Source organism: Bufo gargarizans, chromosome 4, assembly GCF_014858855.1.
Source record: "Bufo gargarizans isolate SCDJY-AF-19 chromosome 4, ASM1485885v1, whole genome shotgun sequence".
Classification (NCBI taxonomy): Eukaryota; Metazoa; Chordata; class Amphibia; order Anura; family Bufonidae; genus Bufo; species Bufo gargarizans.
Genome location: NC_058083.1, coordinates 361,171,449 through 361,189,112, shown reverse-complemented (window position 1 = coordinate 361,189,112; position 17,664 = coordinate 361,171,449). Strand labels below are relative to the sequence as shown.

Below are 17,664 nucleotides of genomic sequence, written 5' to 3'. Positions count from 1 at the left end.
AACCATGTCAATTTTTGTCTGCAAAATGGACAAGAATAGGACATGTTCTATCTTTTTAGCGGGACTAAGGAACAGACACACATATGCAGACCCTTAGAAATTAATGGGCCCGTGTGCGATCAGCAGCAAAAATACGGTTGTGTGAATAGGGCCTTATACTTATTTTTGTCAGTACTTTCCTGTTTCTCAGTATTACTGCCTCCTAGCAGGATGTTTACATGCATAACTTCTGGTTTCCACCCCTTCCTGCTGTGTCTTTTAACCAAACCCAGCATGCGTTGTTCTGTAAGGTTTCATAGGGCTTGCTCTGCCTGGCTAACATGGAGAGGGGAGGAGTAGGGTGTGTGACTACTGCTAAGAGCGCTAAGGCCCCTTTCAAGCGAGCAGATGTCACGGTGCAGCACAGCACCCGGCATGACCTTCTAGAACTGCAGGGGTTGCATAACATTATATTGATTTATGATGTTCTGGAATGTATTGTTTAACACTGACAGTATTATGTCAGTGTTATCCAGTACGTTCCAGACCTCTAAGGGTTACATAGCATCATAAATCAATACAATGCTATGCGATCCCAGCAGTGCTGGAAGGTCAGGCCAGGTGCTGTGCTGCGAGGCTGCAGCGTGACACCCGCTTGTCTGAAAGGGGCCTAATGGTTTTATGCTACATATGAGCTATCCAGTGAGGGGCAGCCACACTAGAGGCACTCTCTGTCTTTATAGACAGGGCAGCCACAATGAATATCAGTAAAATGACGATAGAGCTATAGCCTCCCACAGTGAATGACAGGAGTGACACATATGGAGCCTCATCTGTGGACACTCATTAGCAAAAATAATAATAATAATGCACCAAAACATTGTCGGAATCAAGTGTGAAGGTAATGATTACAATATTGGGCTGCCTGTAACCTGGATACAAAATGAGACATGGTTGGCAATGTCCTTCACCACATTCCAGGTGAGGAAGGACCTACAGAAAATCAGGGTGCGTAAAGCTGCAGGACCAGAAGGCATCCTGAAGTGCTGCTCAGACCAACTGTGTGGCATTATGGGTCACATGTTCAACATGAGGCTGGGGAAGACCTCCTGTGTGGTACCAGTGCCAAAGACCTCAGCAGCTACAGGCTGGTAGCACTGACCTCACACTTGATGATGACCCTCGAGAGGCTGGTTCTCAACCATCTTCACCGCCTGGTGAGGTCTTCATTGGATCTACTGCAGTTTGCCTACCAGCCTGGCATCGCGGTGGATGATGCCATCATCTACCTACTACACCGAGCTCTAACTCACCTGGAAGTACTGTGAGGATCATGTTTTTTTTATTTTTATTTCTCCAGTGCTTTTAAAACCATCCAACCTGGACTTCTGAGGGAGAAACTGGAGATGGTAGGAGTGGCCTACCACATGTCACGTTGGATACTTGACTACCTCACAGATTATGCCCACAGTTTGTTAAATCTCAGGGTTGTGTCTCTGACAAGCTGTTTTGTAGTATGGGGGCACCACAGTGAACTGTGCTGGCACCTTTCTTCACCCTCTACACTGCAGACTTCTCCATTACTCCCCAGGCTCCCACCTACGGAAGTTCTTTGATGACTTTGCCATAGTTGGCCTTATCACAGGCGAGTACTAATCAGAGTGCAGACAGGGGACACAGGATTTTGTGGACTGGTGTCAGCAGAACTAGCTCCAGATCAACGAAGGCAAAACCAAGGAGCTGGTGGTGTATTTCCTCAGACACAAGCCCCCTGCTTTGGTTCCGGTGAACATATAAGGAACAGATATTGAGGTGGTGTTCACCTGAACAACAAACTGGATTGGAGCCATAAGGGTCCATTCACACGTCAGTATTTTTACCTTTCCAGATAAATGTTCCTGTTTTTTTGCGGATCCGAAAATCTGGATGACATGAGGATGCTTTTAGCATGTCTTCCAGATTTTCGACAGATCCATTGACTAGAATGGGATGACGGAACGCAAAATCGGACAAATAGTAGGACAGGGTATATTTTTTTTTCCAGGATCCGAATAACGGAACCCACGGAATCGGAGAGTACCATGAGTGCTGTCCGATTATTTGCTGATTCCATTGAAAATGAATGGATCCGTATAACGTTCCGTTTTTAATCGGAACGGATGCGGAACACCAAAACGGACGTGTGAATGGACCCTAACACTGATGCTCTTTTCAAAAAGGGTCAGAGCAGACTCTATCTGTTGAGGAGACTGAGGTCCTTTGGAGTGCAGGGGACGCTCCTAAAGACCTTTTTTTGACTCCGTGGTGGCATCAGCCATATTCTATGGTGTGGTTTGTTGGGGGAGCAGTTTATCTGTGGCTGAGAGACAGAGATTAGATAAGCTCATTAAGAAGGCCAGATCTGTCCTAGGTTGTCTTCTTGATTCCGTGCAGGAGGTGGGTGACAAAAGAACTCTAGCAAAATTAACATCACTGTTAGACAATGTCTCCCACCCCATGCATGAAGCTGTTATGGAGCTGGAGAGCTTCTTCAGTGACAGACTGCTGCATCCTAGGTGCACAAAGGAACATTATCGTAGGTCCTTTCTCCCAACTGCGGTTAGGATTTATAACCACCACTGTTCCCCGAAACCTAGTAGTGATTTTTCTTTTTTAAGTAAATGCTGTTATGTTTTTCTTGTATTTTTACTCTTTAATTTCTAGTTACTCTTATTTTTGCTCCTGTTGTGAATGTTATTGCTGCTATTATGCCAAAATTCTCTCAGTTAGGTACAATAAAGGGATTTTCTTCTTCAATGGAGGTATACATGCCCCATATGGCACATTTGCTGACAGTTGATCCTGTACACTTGTAGGTTGTTGAAGCTGATGCCCCAGCAATCCTGTTATTTGTAATAAATATGGCAACCAGGCAGGCCAAGGAAGTGTTGCAATCTAGGGGAGACATTCCTGGGAAACCCTGCCATGAGAGTAAACACTTGGCCACAGGTTGTCCTGCACATATCACTGAGCTGTTTGTGTCCCTCATATCACTACTAGGGGTGACTGACTGTTGTATGCGCATCACTCCACAAAGGCAGGATTCACCATAAGGCCTCCATATTCAAACCCGACTGTAATAGGATCCCAAACAGTAGTTAGATATATTGCTAAAGACCATATGGTTCCAGTCAGTCATGACACCGCTGCAAACAAAGGTGATGGTGGTAGGCTGTCAATGGTAGGACGTGTAATGGGCACCGTGACATCAAATTATTTCTGCTAAGCGTCTTGGAATGGTCTTAGCAGAGAAACAACATATAATGAAGGTACCTGTGTCTGGATGGTGGACAACAAAACTTGTCAGCAGTTCAAATGGTCTACTACTCTTCTGGTGGTCCAGCTGGAGCCTGTTTACTGTGTGCCTTCACATATCCACTGCTCCTAGGTTAGAACAGCCTAGATCATGGGTGGGGAACCTGCTGCCCACGGGATCATTTCATGTGGCCCCCCTGCCAGAACCTGTTGTGAAAATGCTAATGACCACTTCAATTATAGAAGCAGCCATTAGCATGTGGGAGGTACAGGAAGGTGAGAACTACACTGTCTGTAGTCACCTTCCCTGGCTTTCTTCCAGCCCCGCACATACAGTGTCAGGACATAGTGCACATAGATGCACAGTATGACCTGACGCTGTGCAGGAGGATAAGTGAATCTGTGAAGAGGCAGCGCTGTCTGGAGCTGGAGAGGCAAGTTTATTTATTTTAAAGGTCTGATTGGGGTTGATCTGAGGATGATGTAGGGGAGGAGGATCTGATAGGTGGCTGATGAAGGTGGGGGCAGATCTGAGGCTGAGAAAGGAACGAAGGCAGGGACAGTTGTGAAGAAAGAGGCAGGAAGAGTGAAAGTTGGGTAAACCCCTCTGGGATGAGCTTGGCTGCCATTAATGCCAAATAAAGAACTAAATATGTACCATTTTGCACTTAAAAATTACACTGCTATGTGTGGTCAAAATGGCGCCTGTACTATATGCAATATATAGTGCAGGCACCATTTTGTGCTGCAAAAATATAGCGCTCTACTTTATTTTTATTTTTTTTAATTATTGAAGCACAATTTCTGTAACTTATCATTAAGGCTGGGTTAACATGGGCATTGCGGGAACATGCACAATTTTTACACGTGAGTGCAAAACATTGTAATGCGTTTTGCACGCGCGTGAGAAAAATCGGCATGTTTGGTACCCAAATCCGAACTTCTTCACAGAAGATCGGGGTTGTGTAGATTGCATTATTTTTCCCTTATAACATGGTTATAAGGGAAAATAATAGCATTCTTAAATAAAGAATGCATAGTACAATAGCGCTGGAGGGGTTAAAATAAACTCATCCACTTGCTCGCGCAGCCAGCATCTCTTCTGTCGTCTTCTTTGCTGTCACCACAGGTCCTTTTCCTGTACACATCACTCCAGTAATCACATGATCCATCACCATGGTAAAAGATCATATGATGACCGGAGTGACAACCGCGGGGGGGAGAAGGAAAAAAATTATATATATATATATATATTATATAAATAATCCCCATATGCCCGAGCCCCTCACACTGAATCTACTTACCTGGCTCCCCCACCGCAAATGCTGCTTCTGCCCGTACGCAGATGAAAACATTTGGTAGGGGGTGACAGGAACAAGCCTCCCTAGTGTCACTTGCGATGCTAGGGAGGCTCATCACCGCTTGCCATTGGCTGCTTCCCTGACACCAGATGTTTTCATCCGTGCATGGAAAGAAGCGGCAGTGCAGGGAACAGCCATAGATCAAGATCTGTGCTTAAAGGGGGAGGTACAGCGATAAGTTTATAAAAATGATTGTTTACATAAAACCTGTGTCCTTTGTGACCTGTGCCCATTGACAGTAGCTACAATAGTGCACACTCCGTGAAGGAGGTCACATAACCGGCAGATGGAATCTCATGCCACATCAATGTACCTCAGACAGTGCTGTGACCGGTCAGAATAATGAATTGGAGGCCACAAGTAAGAACATGACAGTTTTTATCGAAAATCATTTTATTTAGTTTTATATCACTGCATAACCCCTTTAAGGATAGAAGGTTGACACTGTTATATAGCAAGCAGTGCAGAGTATATTGTACTTCACATTTCTTTTTTTGCTTTCGACTTTAACTTTTGCTCCCATAATCCACAGACCCTAAACACTCCATCAAATAATTTATATGATTTCCTATTGTTAAAGATTTTTATTTTTCTAAGGTCACTTACAACTGGACCAAAGGTTTGCAACAGACATACAGTGTCAAAAGTTAAATAAAATCAGTCCACTATGATGGAAGTTGTACAAAACTTGAAGTTTTGATTCAAGGTCATCGACGATGTATGAGGTTTCTGAAAAGCACCGTCATCTTTCTTGTAATCTGTTTACTTTGACTTCAGAACAGTCCATTAGCTTCGCTCTTCAAACTGAGTCTTGTTTTTTACCAGATAAGCTGCTAGGTATTCTATTGGATTTGGAGGCCTATAATGTGAGGATAAAGAAAATACAAATCTTTAGCAAATGTTGAAAATGCAAATGTTGAGGGGGCTTCTTCTATTCCCCATGAAAGTTTTTGCAGATTACCGATTATTGCCTTGGCAGCCCCAAAAAAAAACAAAAAAAAAAAACGCATCACTCCGTGTGCATTGAGTTTCCGTATGACCGTTCCACAAAAGTATAGAACATGTCCTATTACGGATAGTACTGTTCTATTAGGGGCAGCTGTTCTGCAAAATACGGAATACACACAATCATCAGTATTTTTTGCAAACCGCGAAATACATACTGTACGGTAGTGTGCATGGGCCCTTATTTTGTGCCAGTGCCCTTATCCAAGCCATTCTGAGATTGATTGTACTTCATGACAGTGGTAAATTTCAATGATTCACAAGAAAACAATCTGTAATAACTATTTTGTGAGGTATTACTATGTCTATTTTATGTTGGCTTCATTTTGTAAATGTCATTTCATTAATTTAGGACGTTAGAAGGCTTACAATTTTAGATGCAATTTTTTCATAATTTGAACAAAATTTCCAAAACCCAAAAAGATTTTCAGGGGCTTATGTAATGGAAACCACCCATAAATGACCTCATTTTAAAAACACCCCTTAGGCCCCATGCACACGGCCGTGTTTCACAGCCGTGTGCGGGCCGTGGAACCGCGGCCTGGATCCCTCCTGAGAGCAGGAGCGCATGGCGTCATAGCAACCAGTGACGCCGTGCGCTCCTGCTCTCAGGAGGGATCCAGGCCGCGGTTCCACGGCCCGCACACGGCTGTGAAACACGGCCGTGTGCATGGGGCCTTAAGTTAATCAAAGCTGATGTTACAAACTTTGTTAACCCTTGAGGTGTTCCACAACAATTAAACAGGAAATGGAGGTGAAATTTCAACATTTAAATTTTTTCCAGATTTTCAAAATTTTATTCCATTTTTGCCGTAACATGGTTAAAGTGAAAATAAAACCTAATTATTTATTACCCAGATTCTTCAATTTACAACCCCCCCCCCCCCCTAAAAAAAGGTGTTCAAAAACGGTCATATGAGCGCATGGCTGGGTTCAATAGGGCTTTTGGAGGACAGATTTTACACAAGGGGGAAAAAGGACAAAATGCACAGCACATTTTGTTACCCATTTCCCTCTGAATACGGCAACACCCCACATGTTCTTGTAGCCTGCTGTATTGGTGCACAGCAGGGCCCTGGAGGCAAAGTGCAAATTATGGTTTTTGGAGGCTTGAATAAACCGACATTAATTTTAGGTGCCATGTCGCATGTTAAAAATCTGAGGTCCCCAGAAATTTAAAACAGAGAAGCGACCACATTTTGGAAAGAGCACCCCCGTACGAACATTTTAAGTGGTGGAAAGGGTACTTTTGACCCAACAGGTGTTTCACAGAAATGAATATGTAGTGGTTGGTGAAAAACAGATCTGTAAGCTATGCGGCCTATATCAGAGCTAGAGGTGGTAAAACTACAGGGTACATCATGGATGAAATTAAATTAATACTCCATAGATTATTGGTAGATATTTAAACAATCCTGCATGCACTTTTTTTAATCTGAATTCCCAAAAACTCAGGAAATTGGGGCTGATAATCCTCAGGGGGTGGGGGTCCATGTGGGGTCACTTCGAGGGGCTGCCTCAGCTGTTGTACTGGGGCACCTTCTAGAAGGTCCCCAGAGGAGGTAGAGGAGTAGAGGAAAGTGGCATCCTCTTCTCCCTCACTGGCAGACTCTGTACAAGGCAAGAATGGCGTATGCCTTTTCAGCTCAGTATACTCGTTGGGGTGGCCATTTTTATTTTATTGGGGTGTGACGTGTTAAATGTGGAAACCTTTAGTGTGAGGGGTGTGTATGTTGCGTTTTCACACATAAATTAAATCTGAAATAAAAATTGAGAAGAAAACGAAAAACAAAACACACACAAACAAACTTGCAGTGCAAACTGAGCAGACGTGATCAGTAATTCACACTACTAGTCAAAACTACTACTGCTCAGTGGTTGCAAAATGCACGCACATTGGATATATTATATATACACACACACATATACATATACATACATACGTTAATACGGTTGAAAAAAGACAAACGTCCATCAAGTTCAACGAAGGGATAGGTGGGGACCGGAATCCCAGAAGGAAGTGACAGTGTTGTCTAAACCCTTTTTTAAACTATCCACTGTTCCTGCTGTGACCACGTCCTGAGGAAGTGTATTCCACAGTTCTTACAGTAAAGAAACTTTGACGCTTCTGGAGACTGAGCTTTTTCTTCTTCAGTCTGAGGCAGTGCTCCCTTGTCTTTTGAGGGCATTTTACATGGAACAGCTTTAAGCCGTATTTTTTGTATGGCCCATTTATATACTTGTATAGGTTAATCATGTCCCCCTTTAGACGTCTCTTCTCAAGACTAAAGAAATTCAATTATTTTAAGTTTTCTTCAGAACTAAGACCCTCATCAGTTTAGTCGCTCTCCTCTGTGTACTTATTCCAGCTGCAGTGCATCCTTTCTATATACTGATGCCCAGAACTGGACTGCATATTCCAGATAAGGCAGCACCAGCGCTTTGTAAACTCCCTGCCACGCGAGTCTATGCCTCGTTTAATGCATGACAATATCCTGGTGGCCTTAGAAGCAGCTAATTGACATTGTGTGCTATAATTTAATCTGCCATCCACAAGGACACCCAAATCTTTCTCTATAAGTGACTCTCCCAGTGCTATATCACCTAGGACATATGAAGCACAGAGATTACTACCAAGATGCATAACTTTACATTTGTCCACCTTGAACCTCATTTGCCAAGTAGATGCCCAATCACTGTGTTCAAGTCAGCTTGTAGTTTTTGTACATCTTCCATAGACCATACAGTTCTACACAGTTTAGTTTTTTGGTCTTCTATCACATCATGAGGCTTTGGCAGAAGAAGGTTCTAAGTTTGTGGTGGCTTAAGTTTTACTTACCTTTCCTTTGCCAGCACAGAAAGGCCTTGTAGAAGTATTGGAACCACTGTCTGGTCAAGATATGCTCGTGTAGGTAGAGCCTGTAAATCCACTTTCTGCTTGGATACTTTTTCTGTGCTTGCCTTTTCATTTTCTACTATTCTCTATAAGAAAGCACAATTTAGGTATCAATATTTGTGGAAAATGCATTTACAAACAGGAAACTAAATACATTTTCAACAATAACATCTGATCGTTACAAAGTTGGTTATTAACTACAGTGAGAGGACTGGTCTTCCTTTATGTCAAAGGGGAGAGAGAAAAAAAAAGCCTGAATAATTTTGTTGCCAGGTTTCAGTAATAAATTAAAATGCTGCACAGATGGTACAAATTTGGTGCCAATAGTCCACTGGGCAAGGCCTTCTATTGTACAACTGCTCTTTGGCTTAATATAGGCTATACAGTCTGCATCTCTACGATGCCCTCAGGGCTTCCACTTCATGCCGCTTCTTTCCTCTGCTGGTGACCAAGTTCCGAGTCCGGACCGAAACTTTAGTCAGTCCGCAGTCACTTGTTCCATATATCATTATACATATTCCTTATTTGCTGGATTTGATCATTATTTCCTGAATACCAAATGAAAATTTCTCTGCACCACTACGGTATATGATGCAATTAGAGCTAATTTTATCTATTTATCTGAACTAAAAACAGGAAGTTCTGTCATCACAATTTCCCAGGCTTTTTACATGGGCCGATTATTGGGCCAATTCCTGAAAACGAAAGTTCATACAAGAGCTTGTTCAGATAATTGGATGTTTTCATCCGTGTACAGGGAGAAGAAGCAGCGGTGGTACGGGGACCCGGAGTGAGGGGTAAGTATATTCCCTCTAAGGGGCCTGGCACACATGTATGATATTGGATAACCCATTTAAACACTATGTGGGCTATACTATAAAGTAAGCCCGATTAAAGTGATATCTGACTGCAGCACAATATATATATCACACTTGAAACGTCTCTACACTATTTCAGCCACAAGTATGGCAGGATGAGAGGCACTTGAGTGCATGGTCTACCACAAACAAATATAGTATTTTTTTGCCAAATAGTGATCTGAAATCAACATTTAACAACAAACTAATATAAAACATGTCTCTATATAGATAATTTGAAAAGATTGTGGCAGTCAGTGAACTATAAAATTACTTACCTGCAAATAAATATGGCAGCATAAAAATACAATAAAATCTAAGCATTTTAATTAGACAATAACATGCTGACATGCATAGTGTTTTAAAACTCAGAACTTTGTTTTCCCCGATCCTTTGGTTATCAGTTCTGGTGTTGTTTTGCTCACTTAAAAAATAAAAATCCCAGCTAACACAGAGCTGCCATTTTTACCACAACAATATACCAGAAATTGCAGGTTTTAACTCCTTAACAGTTGCCCAAGTTCTGCTCAGGCTTTGAGAACAGGACTTTCAGCCCGAAGAGAGCTCAATCAGGGGCTGCTTTAACACCTCATATTTTAGGATCAGCAGCAGTTAGAGATACAGGCCAGGTCTTGCAAGCCAATAGCCTAAACCAGGGATCGGCAACATTCAGCACAACTCCCTGCATGCAAACTTACTCAACTGTTCTGGTAACTCCCACATAATTAATAAAGAGGATTCTGGGAGCTGTAGTTCCAGAACAGCTGGCGTGCCAGAGTTTGCTGATCCCTTGTCTAAGCTATAAAATAAGACCAGAATCACAGCATTATCTCCTCTACCTTGGGAGATATAGCTGTTAGACAATGGTTCAGGAGTGATAGCAGCTGAAAGTGAAAGCTAAATTTCAATTGCTTTCATTCTTGGCCCAATTTCTAACAGCTATAACTCCCAAAGTTGTGTAAATAATGCTGTAATAATGATGGATGTGATTCTTGATTTAAAAAGGGAACCTGTCATGTGTATATTTGATTATAATATAACTAATTATATACAATCATCAACTACTAAAAAGTACCTTAGATGTATTTACTTACTGGTGTGACAGATGGTTACCTCATAATATACACACAAAGATGCCACATGCTAATGAGCTGAATTGAGTCCAGCGTGATGTCAGCGAGTCCAGCGTATTTTTAATTCAGAGCTATAGCCACTCCCCTGCCCACCTGCGGCTGATTCATATGGAAAATAACTGTCAATCAGCAGCAGGTAGGCAGAGAGAGAGTCAGGAGCTCAAATATTCATGACTCCTCATTATCAGCTGGAGCTTTTCAATACAAGATTTTGGCAGATTGACTGGGTTAATTAAAGAAAGGAACCCAGCATTTTGCTAAGAGAATCAGTCATTTATGTTGCCCTTAGTTAGGACACCATGGTGACATGTTCCCTTTAAAGCTTAGGCCGTCAGCTTTCAAAACAAAACCAGGCCTATATCTAGCTACTACTGAATCTGAGATATGAGGGGTTAAAGCTGCCCTTCCTCTTCTCAAGGCTGGCAGAGATCACAGCCTGCTGAAGGGGGTAGTGGGGAAATCATAATTGTAGTGTCCCACTGAATAAAGCTATTGTGTTATTTATACCACCCAGTGAACCCCCTAAAAATAAATCTCACAAAATGTTACAATAGCTTTTTTTTTTTTTTTAATCTTTTCCCCTAAAAATAAAAGTAATATTCTATATGTACAAAAAACACACACAACCCTTAATGGGAAGACCCCCTATCCATATGCCCTATTACAGACAGCATACAGACACCATATAGGTGTCAGTAACAGCAGCTCCAGCCTTTGTCTTACCTCTTTACAATAGATGAACATGTATCTCCAAGAAAGAGCCGCCTCGCAAGTGCTCTTTGTTAGAAAGGGCTCCCCACAAGTCGATGCTCAACTTTTAACAACCCATAAAACATGACATGAGAAAAAAGCCAAGTCAGATATCCATCTGCACACAGCCGCTTCAAGGGTGTGTGACCCTCATCAGTACGGAGTAGGATTCTGGCTGAGCGAGACTGCTCAGGGAGGTATAGGCTCTCCTTAAGGACACCAGCTGTGTATGGAGACTTAGCAGCAATCCTCCATGGGAAAATGGTTTGTTAAATAGTTGAAGACTGACTCCTAGGGAGCCCTTTCCAATATAGGGCATTAGCAAGACTGTTCTTGTTCTCTTGGAGATAACTCTTTACTCACTGCCACCAAGTCTCCATATACAGCTGGCCTTTTTAAAGAGGTTCTCAGGGTATTATATACAGTAGCTCACAAACTTGAACCCCCCCCCCCCCCCACCACATTTTTGTAAATATTCTATCTTTTCATGCGACAACACTAAACATATGACACTTTGATACAATGTAAAGTAGTCAGTGTACAGCTAGTATAAGTGTAAATTTGGTGTGCCCTCAAAATAACTCACACAGCCATGTCTAAACCACTGGCAACAAGAGTGCACCCCAAGTGAAAATGGCCAAATTGAGCCTAATTAGCCACTTTCCCTCCCAGGTGTCATGTGACTCGTCAGTGTTATAAAGGTCTCAGGTGTGAATAGGGAGCAGGTGTGTTAAATTTGGAGTTATCGCTCTCACACTCATATACTGGTCACTGGAAGTTCAATATGGCACCTCATGGCAAAAGAACTAGATAACTATGGCCTAGGGCTAGGCTACAAGATTGCCAACACCCTGAAACTGAGCTGCAGCATGGTGGCCAAGACCATACAGCGGTTTAAGGCTGCTTTCACACTAGCGTTCGGGTGTCCGCTCGTGAGCTCCGTTTGAAGGGGCTCACGAGCGGACCCGAACGCAGCCGTCCAGCCCTGATGCAGTCTGAATGGAGCGGATCCGCTCAGACTGCATCAGTCTGGCGGCGTTCAGCCTCCGCTCCGCTCGCCTCCGCACGGACAGGCGGACAGCTGAATCCGCCTGGCCGTGCGGATCCGTCCAGACAATGCAAGTCAATGGGGACGGATCCGTTTGAAGATGCCACAATGTGGCTCAATCTTCAAGCGGATCCGTCCCCCATTGACTTTACATTGAAAGTCTGGACGGATCCGTCCCAGGCTATTTTCACACTTAGCTTTTTTTTGCTAATATAATGCAGACGGATCCGTTCTGAACGGAGCCTCCGTCTGCATTATTATGAGCAGATCCGTTCAGAACGGATCCGCCCGAACACTAGTGTGAAAGTAGCCTCACAAGACAGGTCCCACTCAGAACAGGCCTCGCCATGGTTGACCAAAGAAGCTGAGTGCACGTGCTCAGCGTCATATCCAGGGGCATAGCTATAGTGGAAGCTGCAGCTTTGGGTCTCTGACCCAGAAGGGGCCCATCCAGGAGAAGGACAAAAATTTGCTGTGGGGCCCAGTCATTTCTAGCTACATCACTGGTCATATCCAGAGGTTGCCCTTTCAAAATAGACATATGAGTGCTGCCAGCAATGCTGCTGAGATTAAAGGGGGGGGGGGGGGGGTCAGCCTGTCGGTGCTCAACCCATACACTGCATCAAATTGATCTGCATGGCTGTCGTCCCAGAAGTAGCCTCTTCTAAAGATGATGCACAAGAAAGCCCCCAGTTTGCTGAAGACAAGCAGACCAAGGACATGGTTCCAGTAATCGATGTCCTGTGGTCTGATGATAAAAGTGCGTGACGGCAACCAGGTGAGGAGTATAGAGACGAGCGTGTCTTGCCTACAGTCAAGCATGGTAGGAGAGCAATGGTCCTGTTTGGGGCTTGCACGAGTGCTGCAGATGTGGGGAGCTACAGTCGTGGCCAAAAGTTTTGACAATGACACAAATATTAGTTTTCACAAAGTTTGTTGCTAAACTGCTTTTAGATCTTTGTTTCAGTTGTTTCTATGATGTAGTGAAAATAAAATTAAAACACACTTCATACGTTTCAAAGGCTTTTAGCGTCAATTACATGATATTTATGCAAAGAGTCAGCATTTGCAGTGTTGGCCCTTCTTTTTTCAGGACCTCTGCAATTCGACTGGGCATGCTGTGAAGCAACTTCTGGGCCAATTCCTGACTGATAGCAACCCATTCTTTCATAATCACTTCTTGGGAGTTTGTCAGAATTAGTGGGTTTGTTTGTCCACCCACCTCTTGAGGATTGACCACAAGTTCTCAATGGGATTAAGATCTGGGGAGTTTCCAGACCATGGACCCAAAATGTCAACGTTTTGGTCCCTGAGCCACTTTTGCCTTCTGGCACGGTGCTCCATCGTGCTGGAAAATGCATTGTTCTTGACCAAACTGTTGTTGGATTGTTGGAAGGTGTTTTGGTACCATTCTTTATTCATGGCTGTGTTTTTGGGCAAAATTGTGAGTGATCCCACTCCCTTGGATGAGAAGCAACCCCACACATGAATGGTCTCAAGATGTTTTACTGTTGTCATGACACAGGACTGATGGTAGCACTCACCTTTTCTTCTCCGGACAAGCCTTTTTCCTGATGCCCCAAACAATCGGAAAGAGGCTTCATCGGAGAATATGACTTTTCCCCAGTCCTCGACAGTCCATTCACCATATTTTCTGCAGAAGATCAATCTGTCCCTGATGTTTTTTTTTGGAGATAAGTGGCTTCTTTGCTGCCCTTCTTGACTCCAGGCCATCTTCCAAAAGTCTTTGTCTCACTGTGCGTGCAGATGCGCTCACACCTGCCTGCTGCCATTCCTGAGCAAGCTCTGCATTGGTGGCACTCCGATCCCACAGCTGAATCCTCTTTAGGAGACGATCCTGGCGCTTGCTGACTTTCTTGGACGCCCTGAAGCCTTCTTAACAAGAATTGAACCTCTTTCCTTGAAGTTCTTGATGATCCTATAAATTGTTGATTGAGGTGCAATCTTAGTAGCCACAATATCCTTGCCTGTGAAGCCATTTTTTATGCAACGCAATGATGGCTGCACGTGTTTCTTTGCAGGTCACCATGGTAAACATCAGAAGAACAATGATGTCAAGCATCACCCTCCTTTTAACAGGTCAAGTCTGCCATTTTAACCCAATCAGCCTGACATAATGATCTCCAGCCTTGTGCTCGTCAACATTCTCACCTGAGTTAACAAGACAATTACTGAAATGATGTCAGCAGGTCCTTTAATGACAGCAATGAAATGCAGTGGAAAGTTTTTTGGGGGATTACGTTAATTTTCATGGCAAAGAAGGACTATGCAATTCATCTTTTCACTCTTCATAACATTCTGGAGTATATGCTAATTGCTATTATAAAAACCTAAGCAGCAACTTTTCCAATATTTATGTAATTCTCAAAACTTTTGGCCACGACTGTACAGTTCACTGAGGGAACCCCGAATACCAACATGTACTGTGGCATACTGGTCTCTAACATTCACCAGCTCGTCATGGAGGAGTGGAAGAGGATTCCAGTGGTTCTAGTGAACGCCATGCCCAAGAAGGTAAGGCAGTGCTGGAAAATAATGGTGGCCACACACTGGGCACAATTTAGTCATTTTCAACTTAGGAGTGTACTCACCTTTTTTGCCAGCAGTTTAGGCATTAATAGCCGAGATTTGAGTTATTTTGAGGATACACTAAATTGACACCATTATAGAAGCTGTACACTGACTTTTTTACATTGTATCAAAATGTCATATCTTCAGTGTCCTAAGAATAAAATATTTACAAAAATGTGAGGGGGGTACTTACTTTTGTGAGAAACCCTAAGATGGCCTCCAGCACCTATGTGACTAGGACAGGTTGTTTCAACTTGCAGAGCTGACCGGGGAAGGTATGTGAGGGGACCTACTACACACTGTGCTCTGCACCTGCCTTTAATTTACATTGCCGATCGTTCCTGTTAGGCCTTTTAGCCTGACTGCATAATAGCTTAATTTCTATGTATTGTAGAGCAGAAACACTGCTCTACAATAGATGGTAATGAGGTGATCCTCCCCATGATATGTTACAACCAGACCGTTCTCTCTCTCTCTTTTTCAGGTACCTCTAACATAACATTTTCCCTTGCAACACTGTCACTAATTTGAAAGGGGTTCTCCAATTTCATAATGAATTTTTCTATATATGGCAGCCAGGACACTACTGAAGTCCTGGCTGCCATGGTGTTGTCAGAGAGCAGCATTATACTCACGTGCGCCGTGGCCGCTCCTTCTTCTGTCTGTGTGGCGCATTGCTAGTGCTTATAGCTCACGTGCACCGTGGCCGCTCCTTCTCATAGGTCTGTGTGGCGCATTGCTAATGCTATAAGCATTAGCAACGCGCCGCACAGACAGAAGAACAGAAGAAGGAGCGCCCGGCGGCCATGGCGCACACAAGTATAATGCTGCTCACTGACATACCATGGCAGCCAGGACTTCAGTAGAGTCCTGGCTGCATGGTAACCGATCAGGGCAGCAGGGAGAGTGTAAAGTCCTATTCACCGTAATAGAGCTCTATTAGGGTGAATATGACAAGGGTTCTAGCCCTTAAGGGGGCTAATAGTTATTAAATAAAATAAAAAAAATAAAAAGAAGTTTAACCCCCCAAATATTGAAACCAATATATTGCGATATATATTGCACATGCTTAAAATTATATTGCAATATAGATTTTAGGCCATATCGCCCACCCCTAAGGCAGATGGGCTAATGTCCTATATGGCACAGTAGACAGTGGGCTGGAACTGCTAGGATTGGAGTTCACCATGATGCAGTAAGTTCACACAAGCAGCAGTCTGGGAAACGTGGCTGTCACAGGGACCACATTCAGCCACAGGAAAGCAGCCTTACAAGAGATGTTTCTTAGCCCCAAATACAATTAAGAACCTTCAAGTGCTACACCAACAAGTAACTGGCCTAATAGGCTAAAACTTAAGGCTCTGTGAAAACCACTGAAAGCACGGATGGCATCCTTTTCTGCCAGTGGTTTCACAGACTATTGGGAGGACAGAGGCCCATTTATCAACAGAGCAGTGCAAGTAGTAAGTTATGGAGAAACAGTCCCTTCTCAAACATCACAGACAGAGGTGTGAACGAGGCCTTAGATGCTACAGTGGCCACTGACATCGCAGCATCTACAGTTCTGACAACAGACTGTTTTTCAGGATCCATGACAAATAGGTATTACATAAGACCTCACCGAATTATAATCAGTCTGTCATGTTTCAGATTGTTTTTTGCCTTGCACACAAAGACTGAAGCAGCATGCTACCAAAAAGTAACAAACGCAATTATAAAAGTGGTAGTGCTCATTAACCCCAATTATACACCAGCACCACTCAGACTAGCCGCATTTCTCCAAACATAACACAAGGACTCTAATTCTATACAAAAAAAAAAGGAGGGGGGGGAGGGGTCTAGAGCAGGGTGACTGCTACCCACGTTAAGGGTTGCTATACACAGGTCTAGAGCAGGGTGACTGCGGGACACCTGAACCCTGGCAGTAACACACAAACACGCCGAGGGAAGAGCAGACCACAAGGACACCTCTCAGCGCTTCATAGCAGCGACTGGTCTGGTACCTCAACATTTTCTGTGAGACCAAATTCAGAATGGGGATTTTCCGCAACCTGAAAGATAAAACACTGGTCAGAACAAGTCAGGAAACACACAGGACTGCTGACGAGCGACACTAGCGCGGCACAATACCTGGCTCTGTCCCCCCTCCATGCTCTGTTCAGCATCCATGTTTGGAGTACGTCACCTGCGCGAGAAAAAATAAACGATAAACAACGGCTCCTTCAACAAACACTACAGCACAATCCGGATAAATAAGAATACCTGGTAACCGGAAGCTGTCCAGCTGCTGTGGCAACCCCCTATACACTTCCCTGATCCCGCCCCCTCCGCTGTAGCCGCTTATTTACTCTAAGCTAATAGCTGTGGCTGTCTCAAGACTGGGAAGTAACAGAAGCAGCGATAGGCTGGCACTAGATGTTCCGGATACTGGTCGGTCCGTAGGTTATAGATGCTGTAGGGCTTCTACCAGGAGCCTCTCCATTCTAGGTACCTCAGTATTACGAGGCTGAAGTTGGTTTCTTATTCGTCCAGTTTCTTATTCACTGAAGTTGGTTTCTTATTCGGCAGTTTGTTATACATTACTATGACAAATAAACCTTTTTTCCTCTTATTCCTCTGCAGTAAATCAGTTTTTTTTCTACATAAATGTTAAATATTATTTGTGAACAATCAGATTAATAAAAAAAATCTACATTATTGGTGTTTTTACTGAAAAAACCGATAGTGAAAAATGGATGAATATGCATTT

General features: G+C 43.4%; 1 protein-coding gene across 2 annotated transcripts; it reads right to left on the bottom strand.

Moving 5' to 3' along the window:
- Nucleotides 1-5,196: 5,196 nt before the first annotated feature.
- DPY30 (dpy-30 histone methyltransferase complex regulatory subunit) lies at nt 5,197-17,228 on the bottom strand. 2 transcript variants are annotated; one of them, XM_044290627.1, is made up of 5 exons: nt 17,178-17,228; nt 17,046-17,100; nt 16,919-16,966; nt 8,479-8,621; nt 5,197-5,493 (listed from the first exon to the last, which is right to left on the bottom strand). In XM_044290627.1, the coding sequence occupies exons 2-5, from the start codon at nt 17,082-17,084 to the stop codon at nt 5,421-5,423; spliced, it is 303 nt and encodes a 100-aa protein (XP_044146562.1). In that variant the 5' UTR covers nt 17,085-17,100; nt 17,178-17,228; the 3' UTR covers nt 5,197-5,420. The 2 variants fall into 2 exon arrangements, with proteins under 2 accessions (XP_044146562.1, XP_044146563.1); XM_044290628.1 differs by lacking the exon at nt 17,178-17,228 and having other exon boundaries at nt 17,046-17,172.
- Between the last annotated feature and the right edge of the window lie 436 nt (nt 17,229-17,664).